General features: G+C 37.1%; 1 protein-coding gene across 5 annotated transcripts in view; it reads left to right on the top strand.

Moving 5' to 3' along the window:
- PAPOLA (poly(A) polymerase alpha) overlaps nt 1-16,730 on the top strand; it is a 98,434-nt gene extending 81,704 nt beyond the window's left edge. For 2 of the 5 annotated variants that reach the window (XM_075926615.1, XM_006133713.4), the window contains 6 exons: nt 2,298-2,440; nt 3,502-3,602; nt 5,374-5,594; nt 8,052-8,111; nt 12,133-12,210; nt 14,573-16,730. In XM_075926615.1, coding sequence (XP_075782730.1) covers nt 2,298-2,440; nt 3,502-3,602; nt 5,374-5,594; nt 8,052-8,111; nt 12,133-12,210; nt 14,573-14,668 — 699 coding nt within the window. In that variant the 3' untranslated portion in view covers nt 14,669-16,730. Of the gene's footprint in view, nt 1-2,295; nt 2,441-3,501; nt 3,603-5,373; nt 5,595-8,051; nt 8,112-12,132; nt 12,211-14,572 lie in introns of those variants that run through there. The other 3 variants (XM_006133714.4, XR_001368989.3, XR_003091291.2) reach the window with 3 other exon arrangements.
- The last annotated feature ends 10,168 nt before the right edge of the window (nt 16,731-26,898 follow it).

Below are 26,898 nucleotides of genomic sequence, written 5' to 3'. Positions count from 1 at the left end.
ACTAATGTTATAGTATAATTCATTACATTATAATTTGGTATGCTAACGAAACTGCTAAAACCCACTTTAAAAGGGCAGTTTTATCTGTAATATTCACACATTTTTTAACCTCTTCAGTAGAGTGGTACAGATAACCTAATATGCAAAATTTGTTGTCCTAACATTGATAACTCCCTATTTCATCAATATCAATGAGTTAATACAGTATTATTTGTATACTGTATACATTTCATGCATGCCTTTCTTCCTTCATGGAAGTGTCCGCTTCTGATTTCATCTCTTCTCCTTAAAATCATGCAGGTATGACATGATGATTTCTATTAGAAATACTAAAGAGATTAAGTCTGATCTAGAGAATTGAGTGCTTCTTGCTAGTATAACTTGGAAGCCAAATTACAGAAATATTTACAGCAGAGCACTTCCATGAATAACAGAGCTTATCTGGTGCACGCACACTTAAGAATTTGGTTTGTTTCGTAACATCTCCCTGTCAACTAATAGTTTTTGAAATTGTGTGTAGACCATAAAAATACTAAAGAAATAGTATGACCTCTCATGATTGAGTAGAATATTGGACGCTTTGATGCTGCCATTTATAGCGAACATGGATATTTATAACTGAAGCTGTGGGTTAGAATGCTTTCAAAAGTTAATGTGACTATGTTCTGGCCTAAAACTTGAAAAGGTCTCCATTCAAAAGTTTTCTGTCTTGGGTACAACCTTTTAATCCTGAACAGGAATTGTTTAAATAACAGTTAAGACTTGACATTTGGCTACTATACTTACACAGGAAATTTTTTGAAAGGGGTTATTTTCTGTCTAAATTTATTTTCCCTTTAATGTATGGCAGGCTTATATTACCATATGCAAGAGGCAGCTTGCAAAACAGCATTTCGTTAGGGGCAGCAGCAATTTAAGATCAAGCTGTTTTAGTTTGATCATGATTAATTGCTTTTAAAAGTTATACAAAACAGAGATGTTCAGAATTGTCAGATTTTTCTGAATATAAAGGTTCCACTGACCCGCAATTGGGACAGTTTTGTCTTATCTTTGAACTTATAAATTAAGAGTTTGAATGATGCATTATTTGTGCCTAAATAATGTAACATGCAAGACCAATTTATGTACTACTTTGTGTGTCTTTAATTCCAGCTTCATCTCAAATGTATTTGGTTTTGTAGAATGACAGATATATATGGCTCGTTTTCAATCAATACAAGTGTACAATATCAAGAATTTAAAAGAAATTAGGAAATGTACCTTGTGATCTTCCAGACTGTAAGAGTTCATGTATATCTGTCATCAAGATTATCAGTCTTCATGCTATTCACCAAGTTTCCACTCATGTTTCAAAACTGACTAATTAGACACAACATGTGAGGTCTAGGTTAGGAATGTGAATGGGGATTAATCAGTTAGCCCCCATCCGCGGCAAGCCCAGCTGGAGCAGCTCAAGCCCTCCATTTAAGTGGCTAACGTGACATTTAGCTGGTTAATGGATTAAATGGGATTTTATATTCCTAGTTGATATTTTCTTCTGAAGCACCCAGCATTGGCTAATGTCTGAGGTAAGATGACAGTCAGCTTGATGCATTCTGAATTTTTGTCTACCATGTGCAAACTTTTCTACACAATTTAGAGAGATTTTAAAATGGTGACAATGGCTAAAAGCTACTAACGTTGTAGTGAGCTGTTTAGATGAATGCTGACAAGCGAACAGCAGTACAGCCGGTCCCCGAGTTGCGAACGGTCAATTTATGACCATTCGCAGTTTAGACCAAAAGTGTCGCAAATGGCGGACCCCGAGTTACAAACGCTATCCACGCAGCGCGATCGCGTGTAACTCAATGGGGTCCAACTTAAGAACAAACCGAGTTACAACCAATTGCTTGGTCCGTACCCGGTTCATAAGTCGGGGAGAGGCTGTATATAACCATGACATGCAGGTTCCCAAAAAGATGTATAAAAATAAGTCCACTTTAATATATGATTGTTCTTAAACCACATTCAAAGATTGGGTCATGAACTTTTTGCATTAGTTATTTTTAAAATATAAACCTCACATAGTTGATCTAATTAGGCAGTTCTGGAGCATGAACAGAAACTTGCTGATCAGCATGAGCTCTGTCAAATTATTCCTAATACAAGTTTGCTAGTAATCAACCCTCACCAGTTTAAATGTTTTATTTTCACAAAGTTATCGGTATAGTTGAAATATTGCATCATTGACTTTCAACTGATTCTCAGTCCTGAAAGGGATAAATAACACCCATGATTTATTGTCTAATTGGTTGTAGCATTCAACAGAAGGGGTCAGACTGACAGTCCTGAATGACAGCAGCTTAGACTTATCTATGGACAGTGATAACAGCACGTCTGTGCCTTCTCCTACTAGTGCTATGAAGACAAGTCCATTGAACAGTTCTGGAAGCTCTCAGGGGTAATAGTTGTAATCTAAACCTTCAATACTAGTTTATAATCCTCTAATGTAGTTATAGTGTATATTGCAAAAGGGCATATCGTGTGTTTTAGACTTAATGCAATGATTTTTTTCCTCATCAGATAAGTTGTGAACAGCAAACAATGTTTTTTCATTTGGTCTGTTAGATTCCATTTCTAATCATACACTCTTTCAATCTGTAGCTTTCTTTAAGATTGGCAATATGGTTATTTTAATATCTGTATGTTAATATGCAAAGTGTCTGATGTGGACTCTACACAAATTGAATTATAAAGCATGGAGTATAATGTAAGAAAAAAGGAAGTAGCTTATCTTGGTGCCTTGACACCGTTCTTTAACTATTCTCGTTTGTTAAACTATTCTCAGTTTTTGTTACTGAGCACTCTTCTTTAAGAAGGGGAGACAGGGTGGAACATATATAATTAAGCATGGTTCTCAGCCCTAAAATCTACCATAGCCAAAATTTTGGGTTTAACACTTCACTTTAAGACCCATCCCTTTTGATACAGCAAAATCTAGTATAATACCAAAACCAATGCTCTACTCATGTTAAGAAATTGGGATTTAGGTAAACAATCCATGCACTGTCTGTAGTGATGTATATAGTATTAACACATGCTGCTTATGCCAGCCATCTCCACTTGGTTTTCTCTGTTCCAAAGGTAAAAGGTCTGACTTCCTTAAAAAAAAAAAAAAAAAAAAAAAAAATTGGAGGACATTAATATTTTGTTTGCTTTCAAATAGCTTTAACAACTTGATTGAAACATGGATTATTTAATATGAAATTATTGACCTCATATAGTATTTCACAAAGTGTAGTCTTATAACTAATGTTTCTAACATAGTTTTGTTATGTTCACACTGTCATAATTGCAATTTGGCCCTTTTTTAACTCTGTAGTGTTGATGTTATTGGCTAAATCATGTCAATGCAGGTCTCTGGCTATTTAAACGGAAACAGTATAATATGAAAAGCAAACAGTATATCATATACATATTTTAATAGTCATTGTTATCCATTTTGCCTTTTCCATGTTTTAGCAGAAGCAGTCCTGCTCCAGCTGTAACAGCAGCATCTGTGACCAACATACAGGCTTCTGAAGTCACTGTGCCACAAACCAATTCCAATGAAAGCTCAGGGGGTAGGGAAAATTATATACAGTACTACATTAATATCAATTTCTGGAGTGCATTTTAATGAGGCTGTATTATCGTAATTTGAAAAATTTAAATTTTGCCACATGTAGCCTTCTCTCTAATTTACGTACTATCTGAGACTTTTAGGATTGAGGTTATTTTGCTATAATTATCAAAATAGTGATGATCTACTAAAATTTCAGTAATCTACATGTAAGTTGCAAATCCTCTAAAAATGGATATTCACGTATGTTGTTCACCATAGGGATACAATATTGCTCAGGTCAGGCCCACTATAGATGATGGCTGTGTTCCCAATTGAGCCAATGAAGGAGAGAATGGGTAGGTACTTGCTAAAGCCCTTACATTGCCACTGCCATGGATACATCTGCTTCCTAGTACAATTAAAATTTGAATGAGGATAGGAGATGGTGCAGGACCAGGATCTTGCTGCTCCTGCTTTGCTGGAATCTTTGTAGGAATGAAATGGGGCAATGTGGGGACAATAGCCAAACTGTTCAGTGATATTTCCTCAGACTCTGTACTTCCCTATACTTAGCCCAGCTATGGAGCAAGTAAAGTTGGTTCCATGTTGCTGAGGTGAATCTTTCTTCTCATTTGAAAAAAAAACAAAACATACTCATGATAAAAATCATCTCAGGAAAATGGAGCAACAATCATCATTTCTGTGAGGCTTGGAGCTACAAAGAAGGAACAAATCAGAATTCTTGTAAGGGAGACTAGTTCAATTTTTTAAAGACTTCTACTTCTGCTGGGTTCCTCTCTAGTCCAACAGCAGCCTTACCAGAGCAGCGACATTGGGCCAACCTGACTTAACCTCTTTGTCCTGTGTTGTAAATCAGTTGCCTCCCATATAAGTAACCTTGTCTTTAGCTACTGCTAAAGGTGGTTGGGGTAGCATACTGCTCTGGATTTTGTAAAATGGTCTAAACAAAAGTGGTCCTGATTTTGCTAATTCACACGCCTCAGTCAGCTACATAGTGTTACTCGTTTATGCAGATGAGCAATCGCAATCACTACTGTAATTTTACATGTGTTGCTTATTCCAAATATGTCCAGAGAGCTATACCAACTGCATGTGTAATAATCTTTGGTTATCAGCTAATTAGTTCACTGGATATGATACAAAACAGAGAGAAAGGGGCATTTTTTCCTCATTAATCCCTATTCTTTAATGGTCTTATAAAACAGAGAACTTCCAGTCTCCTTTATTGATTTTTCTCAAAAAGACCTTAGTTTTAATTCTTCTTTGATTTAAACAGGTGGTTTCAGATATAGGTTTGACCTCTGGATCAGGAAGTTCTAGCTTGGAGCCCAGCAGGGCTGATGACAGCAGGGCTGGGACCTGGGCCAAAACCCCAGTAGTGGAGCTGGGGCCACGGCAGCCTTTGTAGCGTAGCCAGGGCTGTGGTAGCCTCAGTTTCTGGGGCTGCAGCAGCAGCCTAGCAAGAGAGCTGGGCCGCAGCAGCCCAATGGTGGGGGGGGGGGGGGGGGGGAGAGGCTGGCTGGGATCAGCAGCAGAGCTAGCAGTGAAGAAGGGGCAGTGGACTGTGGGGCTGTGGGCGGAGACCTCCCCTGGTCTGGCAAATTCCCTTATTCGGGACTGGTCAGCCCTGAGGGTGCCAGGCCAGATAGGACCAACCTGTAATTTGTGTCCAAGTTTGATGTTTAGACGCCAAACTTTGTTCCACTCAGTGCCAGTGGGTTCAGATAAAAAAATAAACTATTTTAAAACGTATTCTATTAATTTCATAGGTTCTTCAAGTGAAAGCATTCCTCAAACTGCCACACAGCCAGCCATTTCTCCTCCACCAAAGCCTACCATCTCTAGAGTTGTTTCCTCAACACGTCTGGTAAACCAAACACCAAGACCGTCAGGGAACACAGCAACAAAAATACCTAGCCCTGTCGTAGGGGTGAAGAGGACGTCTTCCCCTCATAAAGAAGAGTCTCCTAAGAAAATAAAAACAGAAGAGGTATTTATCCTTGATCATAATTATGTTCGTGCATAAGAAATATTAGTACTTTTATTGCCAGCTTGGAGAGTTTATACATGTGGTACTGCAGTGAGGAATTCTGTTGAGTTTTATGCATCTTTCTGCTCTGGTTGGATAACACTTAAATACCTGTAAAATAAATGAGTTCTGTTTTGTGTCAATAGGTCATTTTTAAGGTAGTGTTAAATGAACTTTAAGAAGTTGTTTCACACATACTTTGCTTATATATTCCAAGGCACTTTACAATAAAAACAGAACCAAGGATAAAGAATAGAAGGTTGTCAGGTTTAATTGGTTGAATCCGGCCTTTCATTTTGCAATTTTATCAACACTGAGTTGCAGATTTGAATTATGTAATAACTTTAAAAGCATGTGCAGAGCCTGGAATTAATTTTTTAAATGCCCATTACACAGGCTTAATTGATCGGTCAAAATGTATTTAGCTTATTTCTGGCATTTGATTCAACAGAAAATGGTTCAACAAAATCTTTATTTAAAAGATGAGCAACATTAACAAGAAAGGAATTGCCTAAAGTAATTTTATTCCTTTGTTTAAAGTTAAATAATAAACTGAATTTTGCAATGCAACTATTACTTTTACTGGCCATTACTCTTAATAAGTTAGTAGGCTAAAATTGTACTTATGAATGCATGAAGAAACACTTTTCTTAGTTCTAAAGAAAGACACACACTTTCTAAATGTGTAGAAATACAGTAATAGATTTACCATCCTGTTTACTACCTATTTTAATAATTAAGGTAGAGATTTTCAAAATATCCCAAGGGAATTAGGGAGAGGCTCTTCATTTTAGTGGCATTTGAGTGCCTGTACCAGTTACGCTCTTTGGAAAATCTAATCATAAAGTATAAACATGTAAGGATAGAGGAAATGTAAATGGGATAATTTTGTGTAGTAACTCATTCATTTTAAAACTTTTCTTTTTAAAACTTCAACACTATGGCAAAGGACACCAAATATAATGCAATAATTTATTTTGTCAGTTCAATACGTTTGTATGCTAAAGATGTTTTCTGCCTAAGCCTAGTATTCTTATTACTTGCAAGTGGCAAATCTGAGTGAAGTCATCCCATCCGATTGCTAATAAATCTGTTATACCATACCCTTCACACACATGCTATATATATGGCATTGTATAGAAAATATTTTTGAAAATTTTTTATTTGTTAGACAAAGAAATACCAACTGCAGTTTGTATGTCTCTCTACTTGTTAACTAGACTGCCTTATTTACCACGATTTTAATTACACAGAACTTTAGGAAAGAACTTGAGATTTCAAGATGATGGCTTGACTTTCCAGGCCTTAGAGTAAGCTCTGTACCCCCATTTAAAGTGGAGAATTATACCATTCCTTTGGGGTATGATGTTTGTTAGCTTTGAATCTTAAACCTCTCACTGGGACTGTGTGTATTGTCTGTACTAGACCTTCAGTAACTTACTTTTTTAGGGGAGATTACAATGGAGACAAGAAGGGAACACTCGAGGCATTACAGACCAGCTATCTTATCTTCTACATCCAGAAAGATGATGGAACAAATGATTAAATCAATTTCTATTGCCCTCTAAGTGATAGGCTGATAAGTAATCACAGCATGCCTTTGTCAAGAGCAAATCTTGCCAAAGCAGCCTAATTTTTTTTCTAGGATTACTGGCCTAATAGATGGCAGGGGAAGTTATAAATGTGATAAATCTTGATAAAGCTGTTGATACAGTCCCACACGACATTCTCAGAGGCAAACTAGGGAAATGTCCAGGTCCAGGGTTCTCAGTTTTCTTCTTTCTTTCTCCCTCCTCCCACCAACATTCTGGAAAAACTCCATGGCCGCCTTATGCCACAAAAAACTGTTTTCTGCCATATAAAAGGCAGGGGCGACATTAGGGTGAACACGACAGTTGTTTGGGACGCCATGCAACAGGGCCCCCATGAAACTAAGGTTCTCGGGCTTTGGCTTCAGCCCTGTGTGGCAGGACTCGGAGTCTTTCAGCCCCATGCAGGATGGCTTTGGCGTTCTGCCCTAAGCCTCAACAAGTCTAACACTGACTCTGCTTGGAGGACCCCCTGAAACCAGTTCTCAGGCCCCAACAGGGGACCAGGACTGTTGGTTGAGAACCACTGATCCAAATGAAAGTTCTATAAAGTGGGTATACAAGTGGAAAAACTATATTCAAAGGAGTTATCAATGGTTTTCTGTTAAACGGGGAATTCATTTCAGGAGATCTCTTGCAGCAGTCATTTCCTATACTCTATAAACATATCCCACACCATGCCCTTAGAACAAAAACAGACCAGTTTTATCACTGGTGCATCAATTCTGCTTGTGAAACAGGCTTATCTTGAATTTCTTCAAGTTTTCTTCTTGTCACTCTATTTTTCTGCCTATTCAGTGTACTTCACTAAAATGTTTTGTTTCACCAGGATGAAATAAGTGAAGATGCTAATTGTCTTGATATGAGTGATGATAAAATGGAAACTAAGGTATATTATTCTTACATTTTTAAACCAAATAGAATATAATATGTTGGATATGAATGTTAGAATTATGCTATTGCTTTTAGTGTTGGCAAGCATTGTACTAGGGATGTAAAATCTCATTTAACCGACCCACTACATGTGGAGGGCCAAGGGAGCAGCCAGTGATGTGAAGTGGTACGCCTGGCCATGATGGAGCAGCCGGCCAAGTGCCAGTTAACTGGTTATACATTTACATCCCTTCATTAGACAGACAGTAATTCCTCATTTATCACGTGCCCACTTAACACGTTTTCACGATAGCATGATTCTTTTAGGTAACTTTTTTGAATTATACAACTGTCCCTGGAATAACACGATTTCCCCACCCAGCCCGTTGCCGGCGGCTGTGCAGGGCTTCTCCCGCCTCCCTGCAAAGTGGCAGAGGGTTTGCAGCTTGCTGTGCCTTTCCCTGGCGACAGCTCCTCCCCCCCTCGCCAGACGCATTGTGGGTCCCGGCAGACCTGCCACAGGGGCATACTCCCAACCCAATTCTCCTCCCCTCTCCTCTCCTCTCCTCTCCTCTCCTCTCCTTCCCCAGAGCCAAACACCTCCCCTCCCTGCTATAACCCAGTCCCCTTTCTTCCCCAACCTTATGTTCCGGTCCCAACAGACGCCACTGCTTGAAACGCAACCCCCACCTTTTCCATTATTTTCAATGGGAAAATTGACCCCGCATAACACATTTTCACTTAACACGATCATTTTCTGAAACATCTATAGTGTTAAATGAGGGAATTACTGTACTTCCATTATAAGGCAGTGTTCATTTAAAAGCTTCTGGGCTGCTAATAGTAAACTAATGTTCAGTTGCATCATATTTAATAGTGCACTGCAGTATGTTAAATAGTAAAGAATAAAATTGTGTACACAATAGTAAAGAATAAAATTGTGTACACAATAGTAAAGAATAAAATTGTGAAGCATGTAGAAGAACATAATTTGTTGGATAAAAGTCAACATGGTTTCTGTAAAGGGAAATCCTGTCTTACTAATCTGTTAGAGTTCTTTGAAGGGGTTAACAAACATGCGGACAGGGGGGATCCAGTAGATATAGTATACTTGGATTTCCAGAAAGCCTTTGACAAGGTCCCTCACCAAAAGCTCTTGTGTAAATTACATGGCTATGGGATAAGAGGGAAGGTCCTTTCTTGGATTGAGAACTGGTTAAAAGACAGGAAACAAAGGATAGGAATAAATGGTAAATTTTCAGATTGGAGAGGGGTCACTAGTGGTGTACCCCAAGGGTCAGTCCTGGGACCAATCCTTTTCAACTTACTCATAAATAATCTGGAGAAAGGGGTAAGCAGTGAGGTAGTAAAGTTTGCAAATAATACAAAACTGTTTAGGATAGTCGAGAGACGCAAACTGTGAGGGACTCCAAGATGATCTCACCAAACTGAGTGATTGGGTGACAAAATGGCAAATGAAATTTAATGTGGGTAAGTGTAAAGTAATGCACATTGGGAAAAATAACCGCAACTATACGTACAGTATAATGGGGGCTAATTTGGTTACGACAAATCAGGAAAGAGATCTTGGAGTTATCGTGGATAGTTCTCTGAAAACTTCCACGCAGTGTGTAGCCGTGGTCAAAAAGGCAAATAGGATGCTAGGAATTATTGGGAAAGGGATAGAAAATAAGACCCAGAATATCTTACTGCCCCTGTATAAAACTATGGTATGCCCACATGTTGAATACTGTGTACAGATGTGGTCTCCTCACCTCAAAAAAGATATTTTGGCCTTGGAAAGGGTTCAGAAAAGGGCAACTAAAATGATTAGGGGTTTGGAACGGGTCCCATATGAGGAGAGGTTAAAGCAACTGGGACTTTTCAGTTTAGAAAAGAGGAGACTGAGGGGGGATATGATAGAGGTCTATAAAATCATGAGTGGTGTGGAGAGGGCCGATAAGGAAAAGTTATTTATTAGTTCCCTAAATAGAAGAACTAGAGGACACCAAATGAAATTAATGGGTAGCAGGTTTAAAACTAATAAAAGAAAGTTCTTCACACAGCGTGTAGTCAACCTGTGGAACTCCTTGCCAGAGGAGGCTGTGAAGGCTAGGACTATAATAGAGTTTAAAGAGAAGCTAGATAATTTCATGGAGGTTAGGTCCATAAAAGGCTATTAGCCAGGGGATAAAATGGTGTCCTTGGCCTCTGTTTGTCAGAGGCTGGAGAGGGATGGCAGGAGACAAATTGCTTGATCATTGTCTTTGGTCCACCTTCTCTGGGGTACCTGGTGCTGGCCACTGTCAGTAGACAGGATACTGGGCTAGATGGACCTTTGGTCTGACCCAGTACGGCCGTTCTTATGTTCTTATGTATGTTCTTTCGGTTATTACTGAAGAAACTCTGCTACTGCAATCAAATAATAACTTACTGCACTGTGTTTTGATCCATTTAATTTTGACATGGCAGTACTTGTTTCTTTTAGAGAAGTGTTCTCTAATTTAAAGGTATTAAAACTAGCAGGTTCCATGGTTCTGTGATGACAACTGTCTGTACACAGTATAATTTGCAACTTTTAAGTTGTAATTTTTTAAATGTTTTACACCTTCAGTGTCAGTAGTATAAATGTCAGTCAGTATAGGTGGCATGTGTACTTGACTTGATGTATAATCCAGGTGCACATGTAGTCCACAGTAAAGTAGGTCTAACCTGCTTGGTCTCTGTATTCCATGTCAGTCTTCTATGTCAGATAGGAGATTCTTCAGATGTTTCATTTCAAGTGAAAAATTGAGGTATTCAGTGAATTAAATAGTTGGTACAGAAGACTCAGTTTTAGATAGCAAATTGAAATCATTTTATGCTGTCCTCAAATTATCTCAACATGCTGAAGATTTTTATTGACTCTGCATAATTGTACCGTAAAATACCAGGGTGGATAGGGAATTATTAGGACTTTGCCCAGTAGTTTAGGATAGAGGTGAAAGAATATTAACAGATATTACTGCTAAAATGGAAACTACAGGCTGTCCCCGGGTTACATGGATCCGACTTACATCGGATCCCTACTTACAAACGGGGTGAGGCAACCCTGCACTAGCTGCGCCCTCCCCCAGCAGACCAGGGAGACGCGAAGCTAGTGTGCCCTCTCCCCCCCCCCCCCCCCCCAGCAGACCAGGGAGATGCGAAGCGGTTTTTCTCAGCAGACACCTCATCTTGAGAATAAAGGACTAAGGGAAGTGAGGTGTGGGAGAACACAACTGAGCTCTGGAGAAATGTTTGGCTAGAGTTTCCCCTACAATATGTACCAGTTCCGACTTACATACAAATTCAACTTAAGAACAAACCTACAGTCCCTATCTTGTACGTAACCCGGGAACTGCCTGTAATACTTTCAGTTTTTCAGTTATCCCAATGAGATTAATAGGACATTTCACCATAGAGCTATTTCAGCCTCTTTACAGACTTTGGAAGATAACATTGCACTGTCTTCATTTGGTTCATGTTTTTAAACTTTTCTCCTTAACAGAATGGGCTGAACAAACAATGAAATTTGCTGCAAATTCCAGACTTTACACATTCCTGTTTATGGTGTACTTTTTACAGATCAAGGAGCTTAAACAGAATTTGAGAAGAAATCCTTAACACCTTGTTTTGAATTGGATCAAAAATGCTGAGATTTTTTTTTATAAAGGTTTCCACCTACAGGGATCCAAATGTGAAAGATTCCTAAAAAAGTGACAAATTAAGAATCATGTAGATTAGGCAAATTATAGGACACTGTAATAGCTAACCAATGATTTTTTTATTGTGCAAAAATGCTTAGTGATTCATTGGATAGCGTTATCTGCCTCTGTTTAATGTGTGTTTTTGCCTGCATTGTGATATACACTGTGCAGAGCCACTCTAGTATTGGTGAAAGATCTCCCTGTGTGCATTTCTTCTTGAGTTATTGGGCTACATTCAGAATGTTTGTATAACTTCTAAAAAATTGATACAAGCAATTCAGTCTTCTTTTTTTTTTTTTTTTTTTTAAGGAACAACTTGATGCAGAAACAGATAACTCTTCTCAAACAGAAACTGTTCAGGCAGTGGCACCTCTGCAAGCTCCTCAGGTACTGATGTTAAAGAAGTGTCACTTTGTGAATATTCAAATCACGATGACTTAATACAGAGAATAAGGTTCATCCAAATATTTAAAATGGCAGCAAAGAAATATATAGTGTAACATTTTCATAAAGATATGTGTGGCAGATTGCTTGTGCTTGCTTCACAGTATTCACATTTTACATATGTATTTTAATTCTTAGTATCTGTTACTTGTTAGAAAAGCTGGATTGACTTATCTGTTCACAGTTGTGCTCTTAATATTTACCTAAATGTCAAAGCAACACTTTGCACACTTTTCCCTTCATTATACCCTTTATGATGTAATCTTGCAGGGGGGAAGCTTCCATTTTAAAGCTAAACCAGTCAGTTAAATAATTGCTATTCCAAGACAGCTGCTTAAAGTTGTTAAATATATGTGAAAAGGTAACTTCTCATACTCTGCTTACCCACATGTTGCTTCTCAGTAGATACCTTGAAAATGAGTCATCAGCCACACAGCTGTCTAGCCTTATAATAAAGTTTTTCCTTTGTTTACTAATATGGAATTCTGGTTCTAAAAGGAGGTTTCATCTCCCCTGGGGTTTTAATGCACTATTGTTAGTTCATTGATGTAGCTGAACCATTGCAAACCTCTTGTAGACATGCACTTGTTTAAATAGCTCCACTGTTGCATAGGTCACTTAGCTTGATTTGAAATATGAATAAATTTCACTTGTGTTGACCAGGGTGGTGATAGCCTAAAAAACAATCTGATAGCTATGTAAGTGAATAACGCAAATAAACAAATTATTCACTCAGGTGCCAAGATTGTTTGTGACAAACTGTGTTGTTGTTTGTATTATAGATGCTTAGCAAAACAAGACGAAATAGCTTGCATCACAGAAACCAGCTTATTTATAGGTCACTTAGTGGTAAATATTGAAATAAACAAAAGTTTTCAGTTGCTCAAGAGCTATATTGTTTAGTTTCTGAAGTTCTAACACCTCATATGTAAATGATTTGTTGCAATTATGGCAGAGATGCAGTTTGGCTGTTGCAAAATTCTGGTGGGCTGTTCTGGGTTTTGCTGCATTTGTCACCACATTTCCTATTGGCAGAGGAGAGGGGGGACAATTTGAAGTGTGTAAAGATAGGACCACTATTCTGCATTGTCGCAGTTCTGCCTCTGTTACACTCACTGCCATATTTATCACTATTACCTCCGTTCATTTATAGAAGGTCAGTAAACACAGTTGTCATTGTAATGTGTACTGTTTTTCCTTGTGCACAGAAAAAATTATGTGAATTTTGACCATCCTTACATATAAGAAATTAACTTGCCTAATAAATTGTGGAAAGCTGTACACATCATGGTGGTAGAATGTTTTGTAAAGTGATATGGCTAGAAAAGGGCAGCTGAAAATTACTTAAAATAAAAATGTTGACAGTTATGTGTAGGAAGCGTAGGTTTTAAGTGTATATATCCATTTTGTTCATGGTTAATCTCTGAATTTCCACGTTCTCTTGTTTTGTTTTATATTGAGTCATGCTGTATTCATTTTAAATTTCTTTAATATTTTTAATTTTTTCCACAAATGAGTAAAAGTGCTGTTGGCTCATCTCTCCCCTTTTCCCCCCTCCCCCCAAATATAAAATATTTAAACCTAGACTCAATTCTTATTGCCAGGAAACCGTATAATACGCTGTGTAATTCTTTAAATATGGGAAGTGTAGTTGAGGTGTTCGGCAATGGTGGGCAGCACAAACTTTCTGGCAAATCTTTTAGATATATACATAAGAATTAGAATTTTTAGGTGTAAGCAATTTAAAAATTATTTAGCAATATGTGCATTGATTCTCTTCACCCTAACACACACACACACCCACCCAATTCTGTCAGTTTGATTTCATGAACATAGTTATAGGATTTTGTAGCTTTATCAGTTCCAGCACTGCAGTATAAATTCCTATTTCTGTAATAGGAAATCATAGTAAATAGTTTCCAGTTGTACTTCATTATGCCTCTACGAGGGAGGCCTCAAATATCACACAGTTTAAAGGCATCTTTAAAAAAAGGAAAATTCAGATAGCATTTGAATTGTGCAATAAATCTGTGTGGGAGTTTTTCAAGTGTTACTACTGAGCTCTATTTTTCCCATTTTATTAACTTGTAGAAAACTAAACGTGTCCTATGATGAAGACTGTTACAAACATTCTCTTCTTAATTATCAATTTTTCTGTTGACTGATCAGTTGTAATTCTCACTATTTTTGGTGTTTAAGGTGTTTGGAAATAATCAAAATAGATTACAACATAAAGCTTTAAAATTTGCAGATTGGACAGTTAAAATACATTTAACCTATTTCCTTTTTACTCTTTCCTTGGTAGAAAACATCCAGTACAGATCTTTCAGATATCCCTGCTCTCCCTGCAAATCCTATTCCTGTTATCAAGAATTCAATAAAACTGAGATTGAATCGGTAAAAACAACCTCAGGGGTCCATAAACAATATCTGCCAACTCAACCTGTTGTCTTCTAATGCTAAAAAAGGAAAATTGAGGGTGCAAGACTAAAACATGACTGCAAATGGATTTAGCTATATTTTGTGCACTTCCCTGACTGGGCTATAATCACCACCTCTTTGGAAGTCCAGGTTAGTATGTGAAGCCAGGAGTACTTTTAATGTGTTAGCAACAGTTGCATTAAATATTTCGAAGGATTACTGCCTTTAAAAACAAACATTAACACTATTTGTAGCCATAATTAACATTCTGATTGGATTTATGTTTGATGCATTGTTGAAAATTTTTGAGCTAAAACTGGCATAAGAATCCCTTAATGCACTTTTATGTACCTTTTTATTGGAGTATGACTAATTTTAGATCTTGAACTGATAATTTTCATTTTTATTGAAGAGATTCTTCAGTACTAGTAATCTGCAAATGAATAACTTTCTATGATATACTGTGCATTGAAGACCAAATGTACACTGTATCTAGTTAAATTACCATCAAGCAGCAGTAAACCTTTAAAATAAAATGTCAAATCTTGAGGTTATATGACATACGTTGAGAAAATAATTGGGAAGCATTTGGTATTTGATGGGACATGATTAAGATGTGATCTATTTTTATTTATAGGATTATTTTATGGTGCATACAGATCAGCGATCAAACAGCAAATACACTTTCCATTGACCTAATACAAGTACTTACTCCCTTGCTGGTCCCTTTGCCATATTCTTGGAAAAGCTTTTGTGTTTAATGTTTTTTTTGCAGCTTGTATGCACAAAATAGGACAAATGTCAAAAACAAATGCTTTTTTAACCTAATCTCATGATGTTAGATAACTTTGGGGCTCCAAGGCACAAACCAAATTTTGTCCCATAGTGAAAATTTCAGAGTGAATAACTGTGTACTGTGCCTGTGAAGCATAACACCTATATTGATGGCCTTTTCATCACTAAATATAAGATAATTTTTGTACACTCCATAAAAGTCCCGTCTGCATTAAAACATTTCAAATTTTAAATAGAGGTCAAACAAAATTTCCCAACGATTTTAATCTTTTTTTTATTTCTAGATGGCTTATCAAAATAGTTTTACATACTGAACAACTTTGAATTTTAGCAATCCTATTTCTAGAAAGCACTTGACATCTAGCAAGCTCTCTTTACTTCTATTTTTTGTTCTGTAGTCCTAGCAAAAAGATTAGCAACAAATGTTTTCTTTAAAATAACTGATTCTTTCATCATTAAGCAGCAGAACATCGGTGTTTAGGAAACATGAGGAATGTTGGTGATGATACCAGATGTAGATAACAAACTTGGTTATTACTTAGTCTGAAATAACTGGAATGGTAAAAATCATTCTTCCCATACTTTCTGATTAGCATGTTTTATGAATTTCCTCTTCCCATTGTGCTCCATCCTATTACATGTGCTTATTTCCTGTTAAAATTAAATGACTTACACTCTTCTCCCTCCCCCACCCCCATATCCTTCTAAATTAATTTTCCCAAGTCAGAGTGTAGCTTTCTTTTTTCCTTAGGCTGTGCAATAACTAAGGGTTTTTTTTGCCATTGGTCTAAAATGTCCAGCATTTCTTTCCCTTCCCCTGTACAGCCTGCTGTCACCCACCTCCAAAAAAGGTTATACTAACAATTGAAGTGTACAAGGTGTCTGTGTATTTTGTGTAGTTATGGAGTTTAGATCGAAATTGCCAGGCACAAATTTAGTTTTGTCACTTTGTTTACACATTGGGAAATCTTTTTTTTTTTTCCTCCATTTTATTAAACATTTCATGTAACTGCTCCCAAGTTTTGCCAAGCTGGAAACTTGGATTCTATCTGTATAGTGACTTTTTAATTCTAGTTTTTCATAACCTGGAGATCAGACTGTTGCTTTCGCATGATGTACGTAGTGTCTCATGACTGGAGTTTGCTTTGTTTTATAGTATCTGTACTCCTTGTATTTTTCAAGAGCTATTTTGTAAACAGATGATGTATTTCTCCATTGAAAACACAATAAAAAACAGCACAATCCCACACTTGCCTGATTTTCTTCTAATGTTCAAAATGGTTTTTCAGATCTTTTTTTTTTTTTTTCAGACTTGCCAGTTAAATTACTTAATTGTTTCTGTTGCTATATAGAATGTAATGCTGCCTGAAAGGAACAATGCAAAGACTACTCTGTTCTTTAAATGGAGCCTAGATATGAAAAGTGGCATTTAATGGCATGCTGCATTTTACTCTGATTTTAGAAAAGTGTAAATTGCTATTTTCTATCATAGTTTATTTTTAAAAAGAACAAATCCATTTGAATAGCACCCTATCCTTGTTCTCTCATTTGAGTGCCTGCTTCAAAATCTTAAAGGCTGGGGTAGGCAAAACTGGAAAATAGCAGATATAATCAGTTTACATAGACGGGGAGGGGGGAGGGGGGGCGTGGATCAACTAAAATACACCATGCTTGCTGTTTTGAAAGCAATTCATTATATAAATTATCAGCAGATGGCACTGTTCTCTTGTTTTTCTTCTGCAGACTCCAACATGCACTGTAACTACACATTCAGAAGGTGCCAGTAGCTGTGCATCATTTTGATTGAGCTTATTAGCTTGCACACAGAATCCTGCAGATGTTTAGAAATGACTGACTTAAATTTGTATTTAGTACTGTATGTTTAATAAAAATAGTTCCTAATTTCCACAATTAGATGGCTTTGGGTATGTGAATTAGGCTTCACCGACACTAGTAGTGATTTTAGCTAAAATTTTGCTCTTATATTTTAGATCAGTGAATGTTCTAGACTTTTTACACTATTATTGCATCTTTTGTTCCTCCAAGAGCCACATAGCATTGCCTCTGGTGGTAAGTGAGCAGTAACTTTTAATAGTGTTGGAATATAAAAAGAAAATCGCTAAATGTACCTTGAGAAGTCTCAAATAAAAGACAAAACCAGAGAGGGTACATTGGACTTGACTTTGCTTTAAGCGAAAAGCTACACTTGGCCATATTCAAATTCCAACTAAACTTAATAGTGAAAGGGAAATCGCTTTTTAGTGTGTAAATGTTACTTTTGTGTATTTTCTTTCATTTACAGTTTTGGAAAACCATTGACTACTTATAAAAGAACTCTCACCTGTTTTCAAATGGTCATTATAGCTTATTTTAATTCCTTGGAGTTGTCCATCTGAAAAGCTGCTGGAATGTTTTACGTCTTGTGACCATTACTATAGTTGAACAGATTATTTATTCAGTGTAAGTCACATAAGTAAACAAATCTCTCCTTCTACATCCTTCCAAAAAAGTATGACTAGCAGGTGCATATTTTCAAAGATGCAAATGTTCATGCTATCCAACATAACAGCAATAACCATTTTTATTTAGTTTACAAAGCACAGATTTGTTGAGACAACTTGAGATGTTTACAAAGTTCAGGCTAATTTTTGAAATCTTCAAACACCAAACATCTGCCATTGTCATCACCAAAAAGCTAACTTAGATATCAAACTTCAGAGTATATACATTATTTTAAATATCCCAAAAAGAGATGGGACACATTTTTAAATAATGTACAGTCATATTAACGGTTTTACTATACTCTCTAGTGGTTTTTGGGGAGTGGTTTTCACACCTAAAGAATTAGGTCAAGTCACTCACAAAATAATTCTGCATGTCTGTGTATACATAAATCCAGTGCTGTAGTGGAATGTTTCTAATTCATCTAATGCAAGTAAGAAGCTCTTACATGTGTTTTAATAAAAATCTAACAGAATAAGCTTCAAAGATACTGAATGAGAAAACTAATTTGAATAAAACCACCTCTTTTGATGGATGGAAAAACTGTGCTTAATGGTATATGCAGATATTCTCAAAATCAGTGTTCCAGTAAATTACGGTTTTAAAGAAGAATTTGTACCAAGATGAGAGTTTCAGCTTTAATGGAAAAGAATAATAAAGCAAAATGTTACTCATGTATTCTGGTAAAAATTCAGACTTAGTTGCCTAAGTAAGCTCGATCTTTTTTAACACAGAAAAATAGCCAGTACACTTACATAAGCAGCTCCATAATTAGTGACCCACACAGATTCACAAGTAGCATATATTATTTGTCTCTTGTTTCTAATTTGTATGCTTTATTTAAAAGCTAGCAATTCTCATTTTGAGTACATTTTACTTGTATCCTTTTTTACAAATAAATGTTCCTGATAAGGCTATATACTGGGTCACATTTTATATAGTTCAAAAAATCTTCAGTTTTAATTGATACATAGATTTATTAGAGTTCACTGAAAACAATTATCTTCATATTGTGGTATAAGCTTGCTTCTGTAGTAATAATATGCAGTTCTAAGGCATTTAAAACATAAAATACTTTTCTTTGCATGAATGGTGAATTATTAAAGTTGAAAGGTATATTAGATCATGTAGCCCTGACTAATATGACAGTTCAATTTGAGCTGCAAAATGAAATCAATTAAGGGAAGTTTCTGGAATTTGAAGTTGAGGAATATTCTTTAATTGATTTTTTTTAAAATCAGTCAATTTTATATTGCTCCTAAATGGGAACCTTTGGCATAAAAAGTATATTTTTAATACATTTAAACAAAGCATTTTTGTATGGATTCAGTCATATACCCTCTTTACAAACTTGTATGGTGCCTGGTACTCTTTACCTTTCAGAAATGACATGAAGCATTGGTCCTTGTTTACAATATGAGGCTACGGTGGAGCTGTTAACAAAAAGATTGATGGTTAAGTTATTGAAGAGAGACATTTGGATGGGACTGCTCCTCATGAGTGACAGAGGGCATGCCCGGCTTTCACAGCCAAGAATGCTGCCCCCAACAGAGAGCCAGCCATGCCTGGACACTGTGCCAAGACTTAGTATATGAGAACAGAAGAATCTTCCACTATACTACAAGATTTCTATTACGCTTTCAACTTTCAGGCATCCTTTTAATTTAGGTTATTTTTCACACATTGTCTTTTATTAGTTTCATGACATGAGAAGAATTTCAGTTTCAAATATGGAATGTGCCATTCTAAATGTACAGTGCTGAAATATTTTTGAGGGTGCTCTTAGGGCTTTCAGAATTTTCCATTTTGGTCCTGTTTAGTGAAGTAAAACTCGCTTCTTTTGTTAAGGCTAAAGTTAACTTTTTTGGGGCTTTTATGGAAAAATGCATTATTCATGTGTTTTCTAGATATTAGCTTCCTTCAGAATCTCCCTGCCGAGATATGTCATAAGCTTGATTCAGCTTGATGACATGATTGGAATAAAAGTAGTCTAGAATGATGGATGGATGTGCTCAGTGTCTTAGCCACAGTTTATTGTGAATAATTTTCACCCATCACAATATGAGAATGGCAAGACTGATAGAACATTTGGTAATTTGTCCATGTTTGTGCAGCCTTATGTATGTGTACTAATGATATTTCTGGATGTTCTTAATCTTTACTCTGAAGAAGGTGCATGGTTTGTATTTATTCTTGATCAAGTTATTTTGACTACTAGAAGCAGTGTGCCTGCTAGGAATATTTTTGAAAGTATATATTCGATGTAACTGTCTCAGGAAAAATTTGCTTTTTTATTTTCAGGAATAACTAGTTATGGGTTTAGACCCACTTCCTGTCTCATTTAGTGTTTGTCTTTTTTGTTTGTTTGCAAGAGGGAGAGTCTTTATATTCTTCTGGGTTTTGTGCAGTGGGAGCTCATTTTCTGACAGAATGGCACAAATAGCATAAGACAAAAGTATTCTAATATGATCCTAACATGAGAACCTAGCTCTGACTTGGAAAATATGCATCATGAAGGAGGCATGGTGGTAGTCTTTAAAAAAAATTGTAGATTGCTAGTAAGCATGTTTATAAGTGATTTTTTTTTCAGTTACACTTTTGTAAACGTCATCCTTACTTGCTAACAGATATAATTCCTACAAAAGGGCAATGTGCATGTAAAGTTTAAAGGCTTTTTTTTCTACTTTTTTGGTTTATAGGCTGTGAAAGAAATTTTACACTTTTCTCTTTAGTCAACAGAACAATCCTAGGGCTGCACAGATATGGATAATTCTTTTTTTTCCAATAGCTCTGTATTGCTGAAATGATTTTTCTCTTTAGTTTCCATATTTTACATTTTTGCTGCGATTGATTGTGGAGTCTTATCTCCAAGAACTTTTCCAAAAGCTTTGAGCATGTGAAAACAACTTTCAGCCCTAAGAATCTCAGCTTTATTTACCGAGTCTACAGTACCAGTCAACTGCTGTAAGACTAAAGCAAACCATGGAATTTTTTTTCCTGTTGACTGTATAATTGTAATTTCTGCACTTGCTTTGGAGATCTGGTATCTGCATTGTGTTCTCCATTGATCTTGTCCTGTCTAGCTAAAAGTAGCCCAGATGTTCTCACTCACTTTTTTTTTTCAAATAAAGTATAAACAACAACCTTGGGCTCCTCATTGTTGGTTTCTTTTTGAGCAGTGAAAATACTTTGTGAGGTTTATTTTAAAAAAAGATGCATGATATTCACAGTTTGAGGCGTCACCTCAACAGCACAGAAATCGTTTTCCTGTCTGGCTCAGCAGTCATTAAAAAAATTAACATAATTGAAGATTTTTTCTCAAATGTTCCCAGTTTTGAGTTTAACTGGGCAATTTATTTACTTATTTGTTTATACCTATTTGTGTATGTGTGTTAAATTAGATTGTCATGCTATTTAGTTTACTTGGTAACACACATAGTAGGTGCAAAAACTTCCATTTTGGACTCAAACCTCTTAATAGCCAAATATTGGCAACTTCTGTAATTTACTGAGAGAGATAAAATTTAACATTTAAAAAGTATCGGGAATTTGACTAATTGTCTTTTAACAAAACGTATACATTTCTCAACTGGGTTAACTTTGCAAACTAGGGCCTTTTCTCATCTGTAATATGTTATATAGAAATGTGTGTAGTCTCTTCAGAAGTGCTTGATTACTCAAATTCCCTGTGAATAAAAGTGACACTTTTGTTTCAAGGTTCAAAATACTTTGGATGTCATTAATTACAGCCTAGGGGTAAATGACTTAAAATATATATGTACTATCAAAATTTAAACATTTATTTGGCTTGTCTACTCTCATTGGGAAGCAGCATTTTCTGATGGGCAACTCACAAAACTGAGTTCGGGAGATAGGGGTTCTACTCTGAAGATGGGGATGATCGTATAAGCATAGCTGAGTCACTTGATTCTTTTTGCCTCTGTTTATCCATCTGTAAAATGAGAATACTTTCAGCCTTCTTTGCTGGTATGGTACATGTAATATTTTTGGAAGCAATTTGAGAATCTTCATTGTTATAACATTGAATCTTTCTGTACTTTTATAGGAGCTATAGTGTTATATCTACCTGGTTTTTATATCTGCAGCCTTCCAGTGAAGATAAATATTAAGATTGGCCAATTCAACACAGGTTTACCTTGGTGTTTGTTAAATCACAGCTCATCCATATCTCATGGCTGTTTTCTCCTTTTCATTTGAGGTTGTGAAGTTAAGCTATAATTCTTTAAAAATTGGTGCTGTCTATACAGTAATCACTATAACCAGTTACCACCTGAATTTTTAGTCTGATGTATTCATTCCTTTTTGTGTATCTAATGTTCATTTCAGTCTAACTTGGGTGAGAGTGCTACTCTAACATATGACACAAATCTTATCAAGAGTTAACTAGCTGGCTTCCATGTTTAATCACATTTTTATATTGTGAAACAATATTCAAGAGCATGTCTTTCCTCATGTTTTCCACAGTGTATAAAGAATGTGGAAGGTTTGCATGGTACAAAACACAGGAATTGTTCTGAGAATTAATTTGAAGTATACCAGCATTTATCTTCTACAGCACTTTGTTTTGTTAGACTTTATACATTGTGGGAAATAGTTTTGGAGTACTGGAGGGAAGGGCTTTCTCCTCTGGATTTACTACTTTTGGATACTCTTCCAGCTCAATGAACACTCAGATGGATCTATAACTTCCTTTTAGTGATGCTATGTTAAGTTTTGGGTCTGACCTGGTAGAGATGGTATGGGAATTTATGCCATACTTCATTAGGACAAGTTTCTGTTTTGCAAGGGGTATGCTGTAGATTGAAAGGGAGCGGATTAGAGTAGTGGGATGTCCTCTTGGTTGTCAAGTAAATGTAGCCTTCCTAACAAAAAAAATTGACATTTGGGCTGTGTCTAGTAAGTAACTGCAGTGAGAATGACTTCCCAGAGACAGCTTCCCATTAGTCCAAAACGTTTGCTTGGTGTCAGGTCGCTCTAGGCCAGGGCTACTCAAACGTTGGAAGCCACGGGGGCCACAATGATACACTCAGTACATGCCAAGGGCTGCAACTTAAGTGTGGTTGTATATACATGCAAATAACTTTCACACTGGGCATGAATACAAAGGTAAAGGTTAAGCCTTAAGCCACAACACTGGACCCACAAGGCTAAGCAGCCAGCCCTTCCCACAGTGCCCCAGTGCTCCTGGCACCTTCTCGGGGGTGAGAAATCTTGACATCCTGTACCCATCTATTCCAGCCAGCTTATTTGCTTGCGTCTTTCAGTGTTCCTTCTTCCTGGGAGACGCCTTGCTGTTGCGGAGCGTGTTCCCAGTGGAGGCCATATTCAAAGGATCCCACCTGCAGGCCATGTGTTGTCTCACATAAACCCAAACTGCTCTGCAGGCTGCAAACAAAAGGGCCATGGGCCATGTGTTGAATAGCCCCGATCTAGGCTCTCGGGGAATCTCCTTACACAGTAGGGACACGAACTGGTAACCGGTTACCCAGTAAGCATCACCTTTACTGAGTGATGCTTCTGTGGGTAATGATTAACCAGTTACTTGGGAGCAGCCCCCTACCCGTGGCCTGCTGCAAGCAGAGGGCTGCGCCATTGCTGCCAGGCCCCTATGTAGGGCTAGAGCTGGGAGCGGAAGTCCCGCAAGCTCGGGGAGCAGTTCCTTGTATATTATAGAAGTTAAGACATAATATTCTCCTGTTGTGTTCTATTCTGGATTACAATACTAGCTGGGTTTTGAATGCTGTTTAATTGGCTTATTATCTTTCACCAAATTAGGGGAAAAGCATAGGAGATGGTCTTCCATTAATCGGTGATTCACCCAGCCAATTAAAGCACTAAAAGGAGTTCCCCTCCAGTGCTTTGGCAAAAGATTAATGCTTGTAGTCTCCAAACTAAGATATGGGTATCTTCAGAAGTAAGATTCTTATTTATTTAGGCATTGGTAATGTGCCTAGCAGATACTAAATTTAAGTTCTTGCCCATAAAACAGTTAAGGGAAAGCAATTCCAGGGCCAGCTGATCAAATATTATAGTATATAAAAATATCCATTTAACCCCTACATAGAGCTGCCCTTGGAAATTTTCCCCTTAGGCTTCGTCTAGATTGCAAGCCTCTTTAGAAAAAGAGCATCTAGACTACAACCAGTACTTTCGAAAAAGCAGAGTTTACATTACATAGCGCCTTTTTTCGAAAGTGCACTTTCGAAAAAAGGCGTTCTCGTAAAACGAGGGTTTTCTGCAGTCAAAAAAACTGCCACGTTCTTTCGATTTACTTTTGAAAACGCGGCAGCAGTCTAGACGCAGAGGAAGTTTTGTCGAAAAAAGGCTACTTTAAAAAAAAAAAAAACCCTAGACACAGCCTTAGTGTGCGCAAACATTGTAAGACAGACTATTTATGGCTAGGATTCCAAGTGCAATATATGTGTTGCCAACAGTTCTTTTGAAGCTTTCTTATGGTTTTCAGACTATAAACTCTGGTGAGTGGGTCTGTACACAGTTGAATATGTATGAGTTCTTATTTAAACAGCCATGTATATTTCCACTGATAAACTAGAAACTGAAATATGGACAATGCTGATATGAGAAGCCGTTTGTCCAATTGACGGCCTTGGCATTGATCCATTTTTCTCATTGTCTTTATAATAATTTGGACTTGATATAAGCACCTTTCATCTGATCTCAAAGCTGTGAGCAGACATTAATTGAGCCTTATGACACCCCATGAGCTAAATAAATATAGTAGTAGATGAGTAAATAGAACTAGAACTTACATCTTGCCCAAGGTCACCCACTGATGCAGGAGTAGAACTGAAACTATAAGTAGTCCCATTTCTAACTACTAGATCTTTTATATCCCCTGGACTGTTGCAGCCAGTGACCAGTTTTTTCACATTGGGAAAAGTTTCATCAGTAAATAATTTGTTGTCCCAATACTGTCTATGAATGAAGCACTTTGTCATGTAAAGCTCTGTGAACCCTTGTTGCTCTGTTAAAATGACTACCCCACATGTTTTACCCAGTTTATATACCAACTATAATGGAAGAATTATATGGCTGGATTATGGATCATATTTATATATCCCTCGTTGTAGGCTTTGACCCTGATTGTTCTTACCAGTAAAAGAGGTAATCATCACAGTCTTATTGATCAACATAAAATCCACATTCTCTGTATCTGTCAAAAGACCTTCATTAGATTATAGCTAATTGTTAATAAAAAGGGAGAAAGAAAATGTTTAAAGCAGACTTTTGTAAGTGTTATATAATTAAATGCACTTTTTATACTCAATCTTTTAATCTAATAACTTCAGGCACCTTATAATATTAAACTCCATGGGGTGGGTGGGTGTGTGTGTGTGTGTGTGTGTGTGTGTGTGTGTGTGTGTGTGTGTGTGTGTGTGTGTGTGTGTGTGTGTGTGTGTGTGTGTGTGAGAGAGAGAGATGGGGGGGGTGTTGTGTGAGGTTTTTTGTTTTCTTTTTTGTTTTTTAACCCACTGATCCATGCAGGGAAGTATAACCTGGAGACTGACTAACATCTGGCTGTTAGGCCCCAACAAAGCATTTTGGCAACAAGAAAAGCGTGTTCACTGGCTACTAGTAAGAGAAGCTACTGTGTTACTGCATGCAGGCAAACCTGCCCGCTTTGCAGAGTCCTACCTCTTCTCCCCTATACTGTTCCTTCCTTGGTCCAGGAAGCAGGACATGGCTTGGGGGCAGGGTCTTCGTCCCAGAGCTGCCCTGAGGTTCCTTATTTTATTAAATGAGTGTGTCAGTTATAGTATGATCACACCAAGATTCCTTTAATGAACATTAGGTAACGCTGCACAAGCAGTTGCTGCCTTACGGCAGGATTGTGCACTAACTATCCTCTCCATTTTTAGAGGATGACAGACTTCTTTTGTTTTGATACTTGACAATATATAATGTATGCACATATATATCATTAGTGCAATACAGCTATTTCGGGAATGGCAGCCAAATAGCGCACACAGCGCTGCAGAACAGTGAGAGAAAATTGCCATGGATGGGGTCATTAATGTCCTGACCAAATCTCATCTAGGAGTTAACATAAGATCATACCTGACCTTGTGATACCCTACCTAGTGTGTAAGAATGGTGGTCTGTTGATCCAGCAGGGAGCTGAGCTTGTAACGTCCTTCGTTAGTAGAAAAAAAATTAAAGGCCAACCTTAGACATTTAGATGAAGACAGAAAAGACATTGTATGGCATAATTTTGTACTGCAGCCTCCACATAGCCTATTTGGTCTTTTCCATCTTCGATTTCCATGATTTGATATTTTCAGTATTCTGAATAAAAGCAAAGGGGGGAGAGGCTATGGTAGCAATTAATGATCTGATGGCAAACTTCAGGGAAGAACAAAGGCTAGCAGGGAGTTGTGTTGAGATACCAGTTTTTCAAAGCTTGCTTTTTCTGTGCAGTTGCTGTGCATTTCTCTTGTATGTATATATTTCCCGGCAGAGCTCTTGCTGTTGATGACTTTTATCTCTAAGTGATTTACCAATGTGGAGTACTTGTTCAGATGTGACAAAAGATGGGACAGTGGTGCTGCACAATTTTGCTGCTCATAATAAGGGCACCTCAAATACCATCAGGCATTGAAAATGGTTAACTACAATTCCAATATAATTATAGATTTCAAAAGAAATACTTTGTCACGAAGAATAGAACTGTCTTCCTAAACCTTGTGAACAAAATCAAATGAACGATCAAGGCACTGCACTTTTGAGAGAGACTGGCTGATACACTAACTGATATAATGTTAGGGGCTTTTAAAATGAATATGTTTGTGGTTATGAAGTGCTTGTTTAAATTTTGAACAGTGTTGAAAACCAAATGTTAAATATTCTCATTGCAAAGACTAGGCTGTTCAA

Source organism: Pelodiscus sinensis, chromosome 4 (genome assembly GCF_049634645.1).
Source record: "Pelodiscus sinensis isolate JC-2024 chromosome 4, ASM4963464v1, whole genome shotgun sequence".
In the NCBI taxonomy this organism is placed as follows: Eukaryota; Metazoa; Chordata; order Testudines; family Trionychidae; genus Pelodiscus; species Pelodiscus sinensis.
This window is presented reverse-complemented; position numbering and strand designations above follow the sequence as displayed.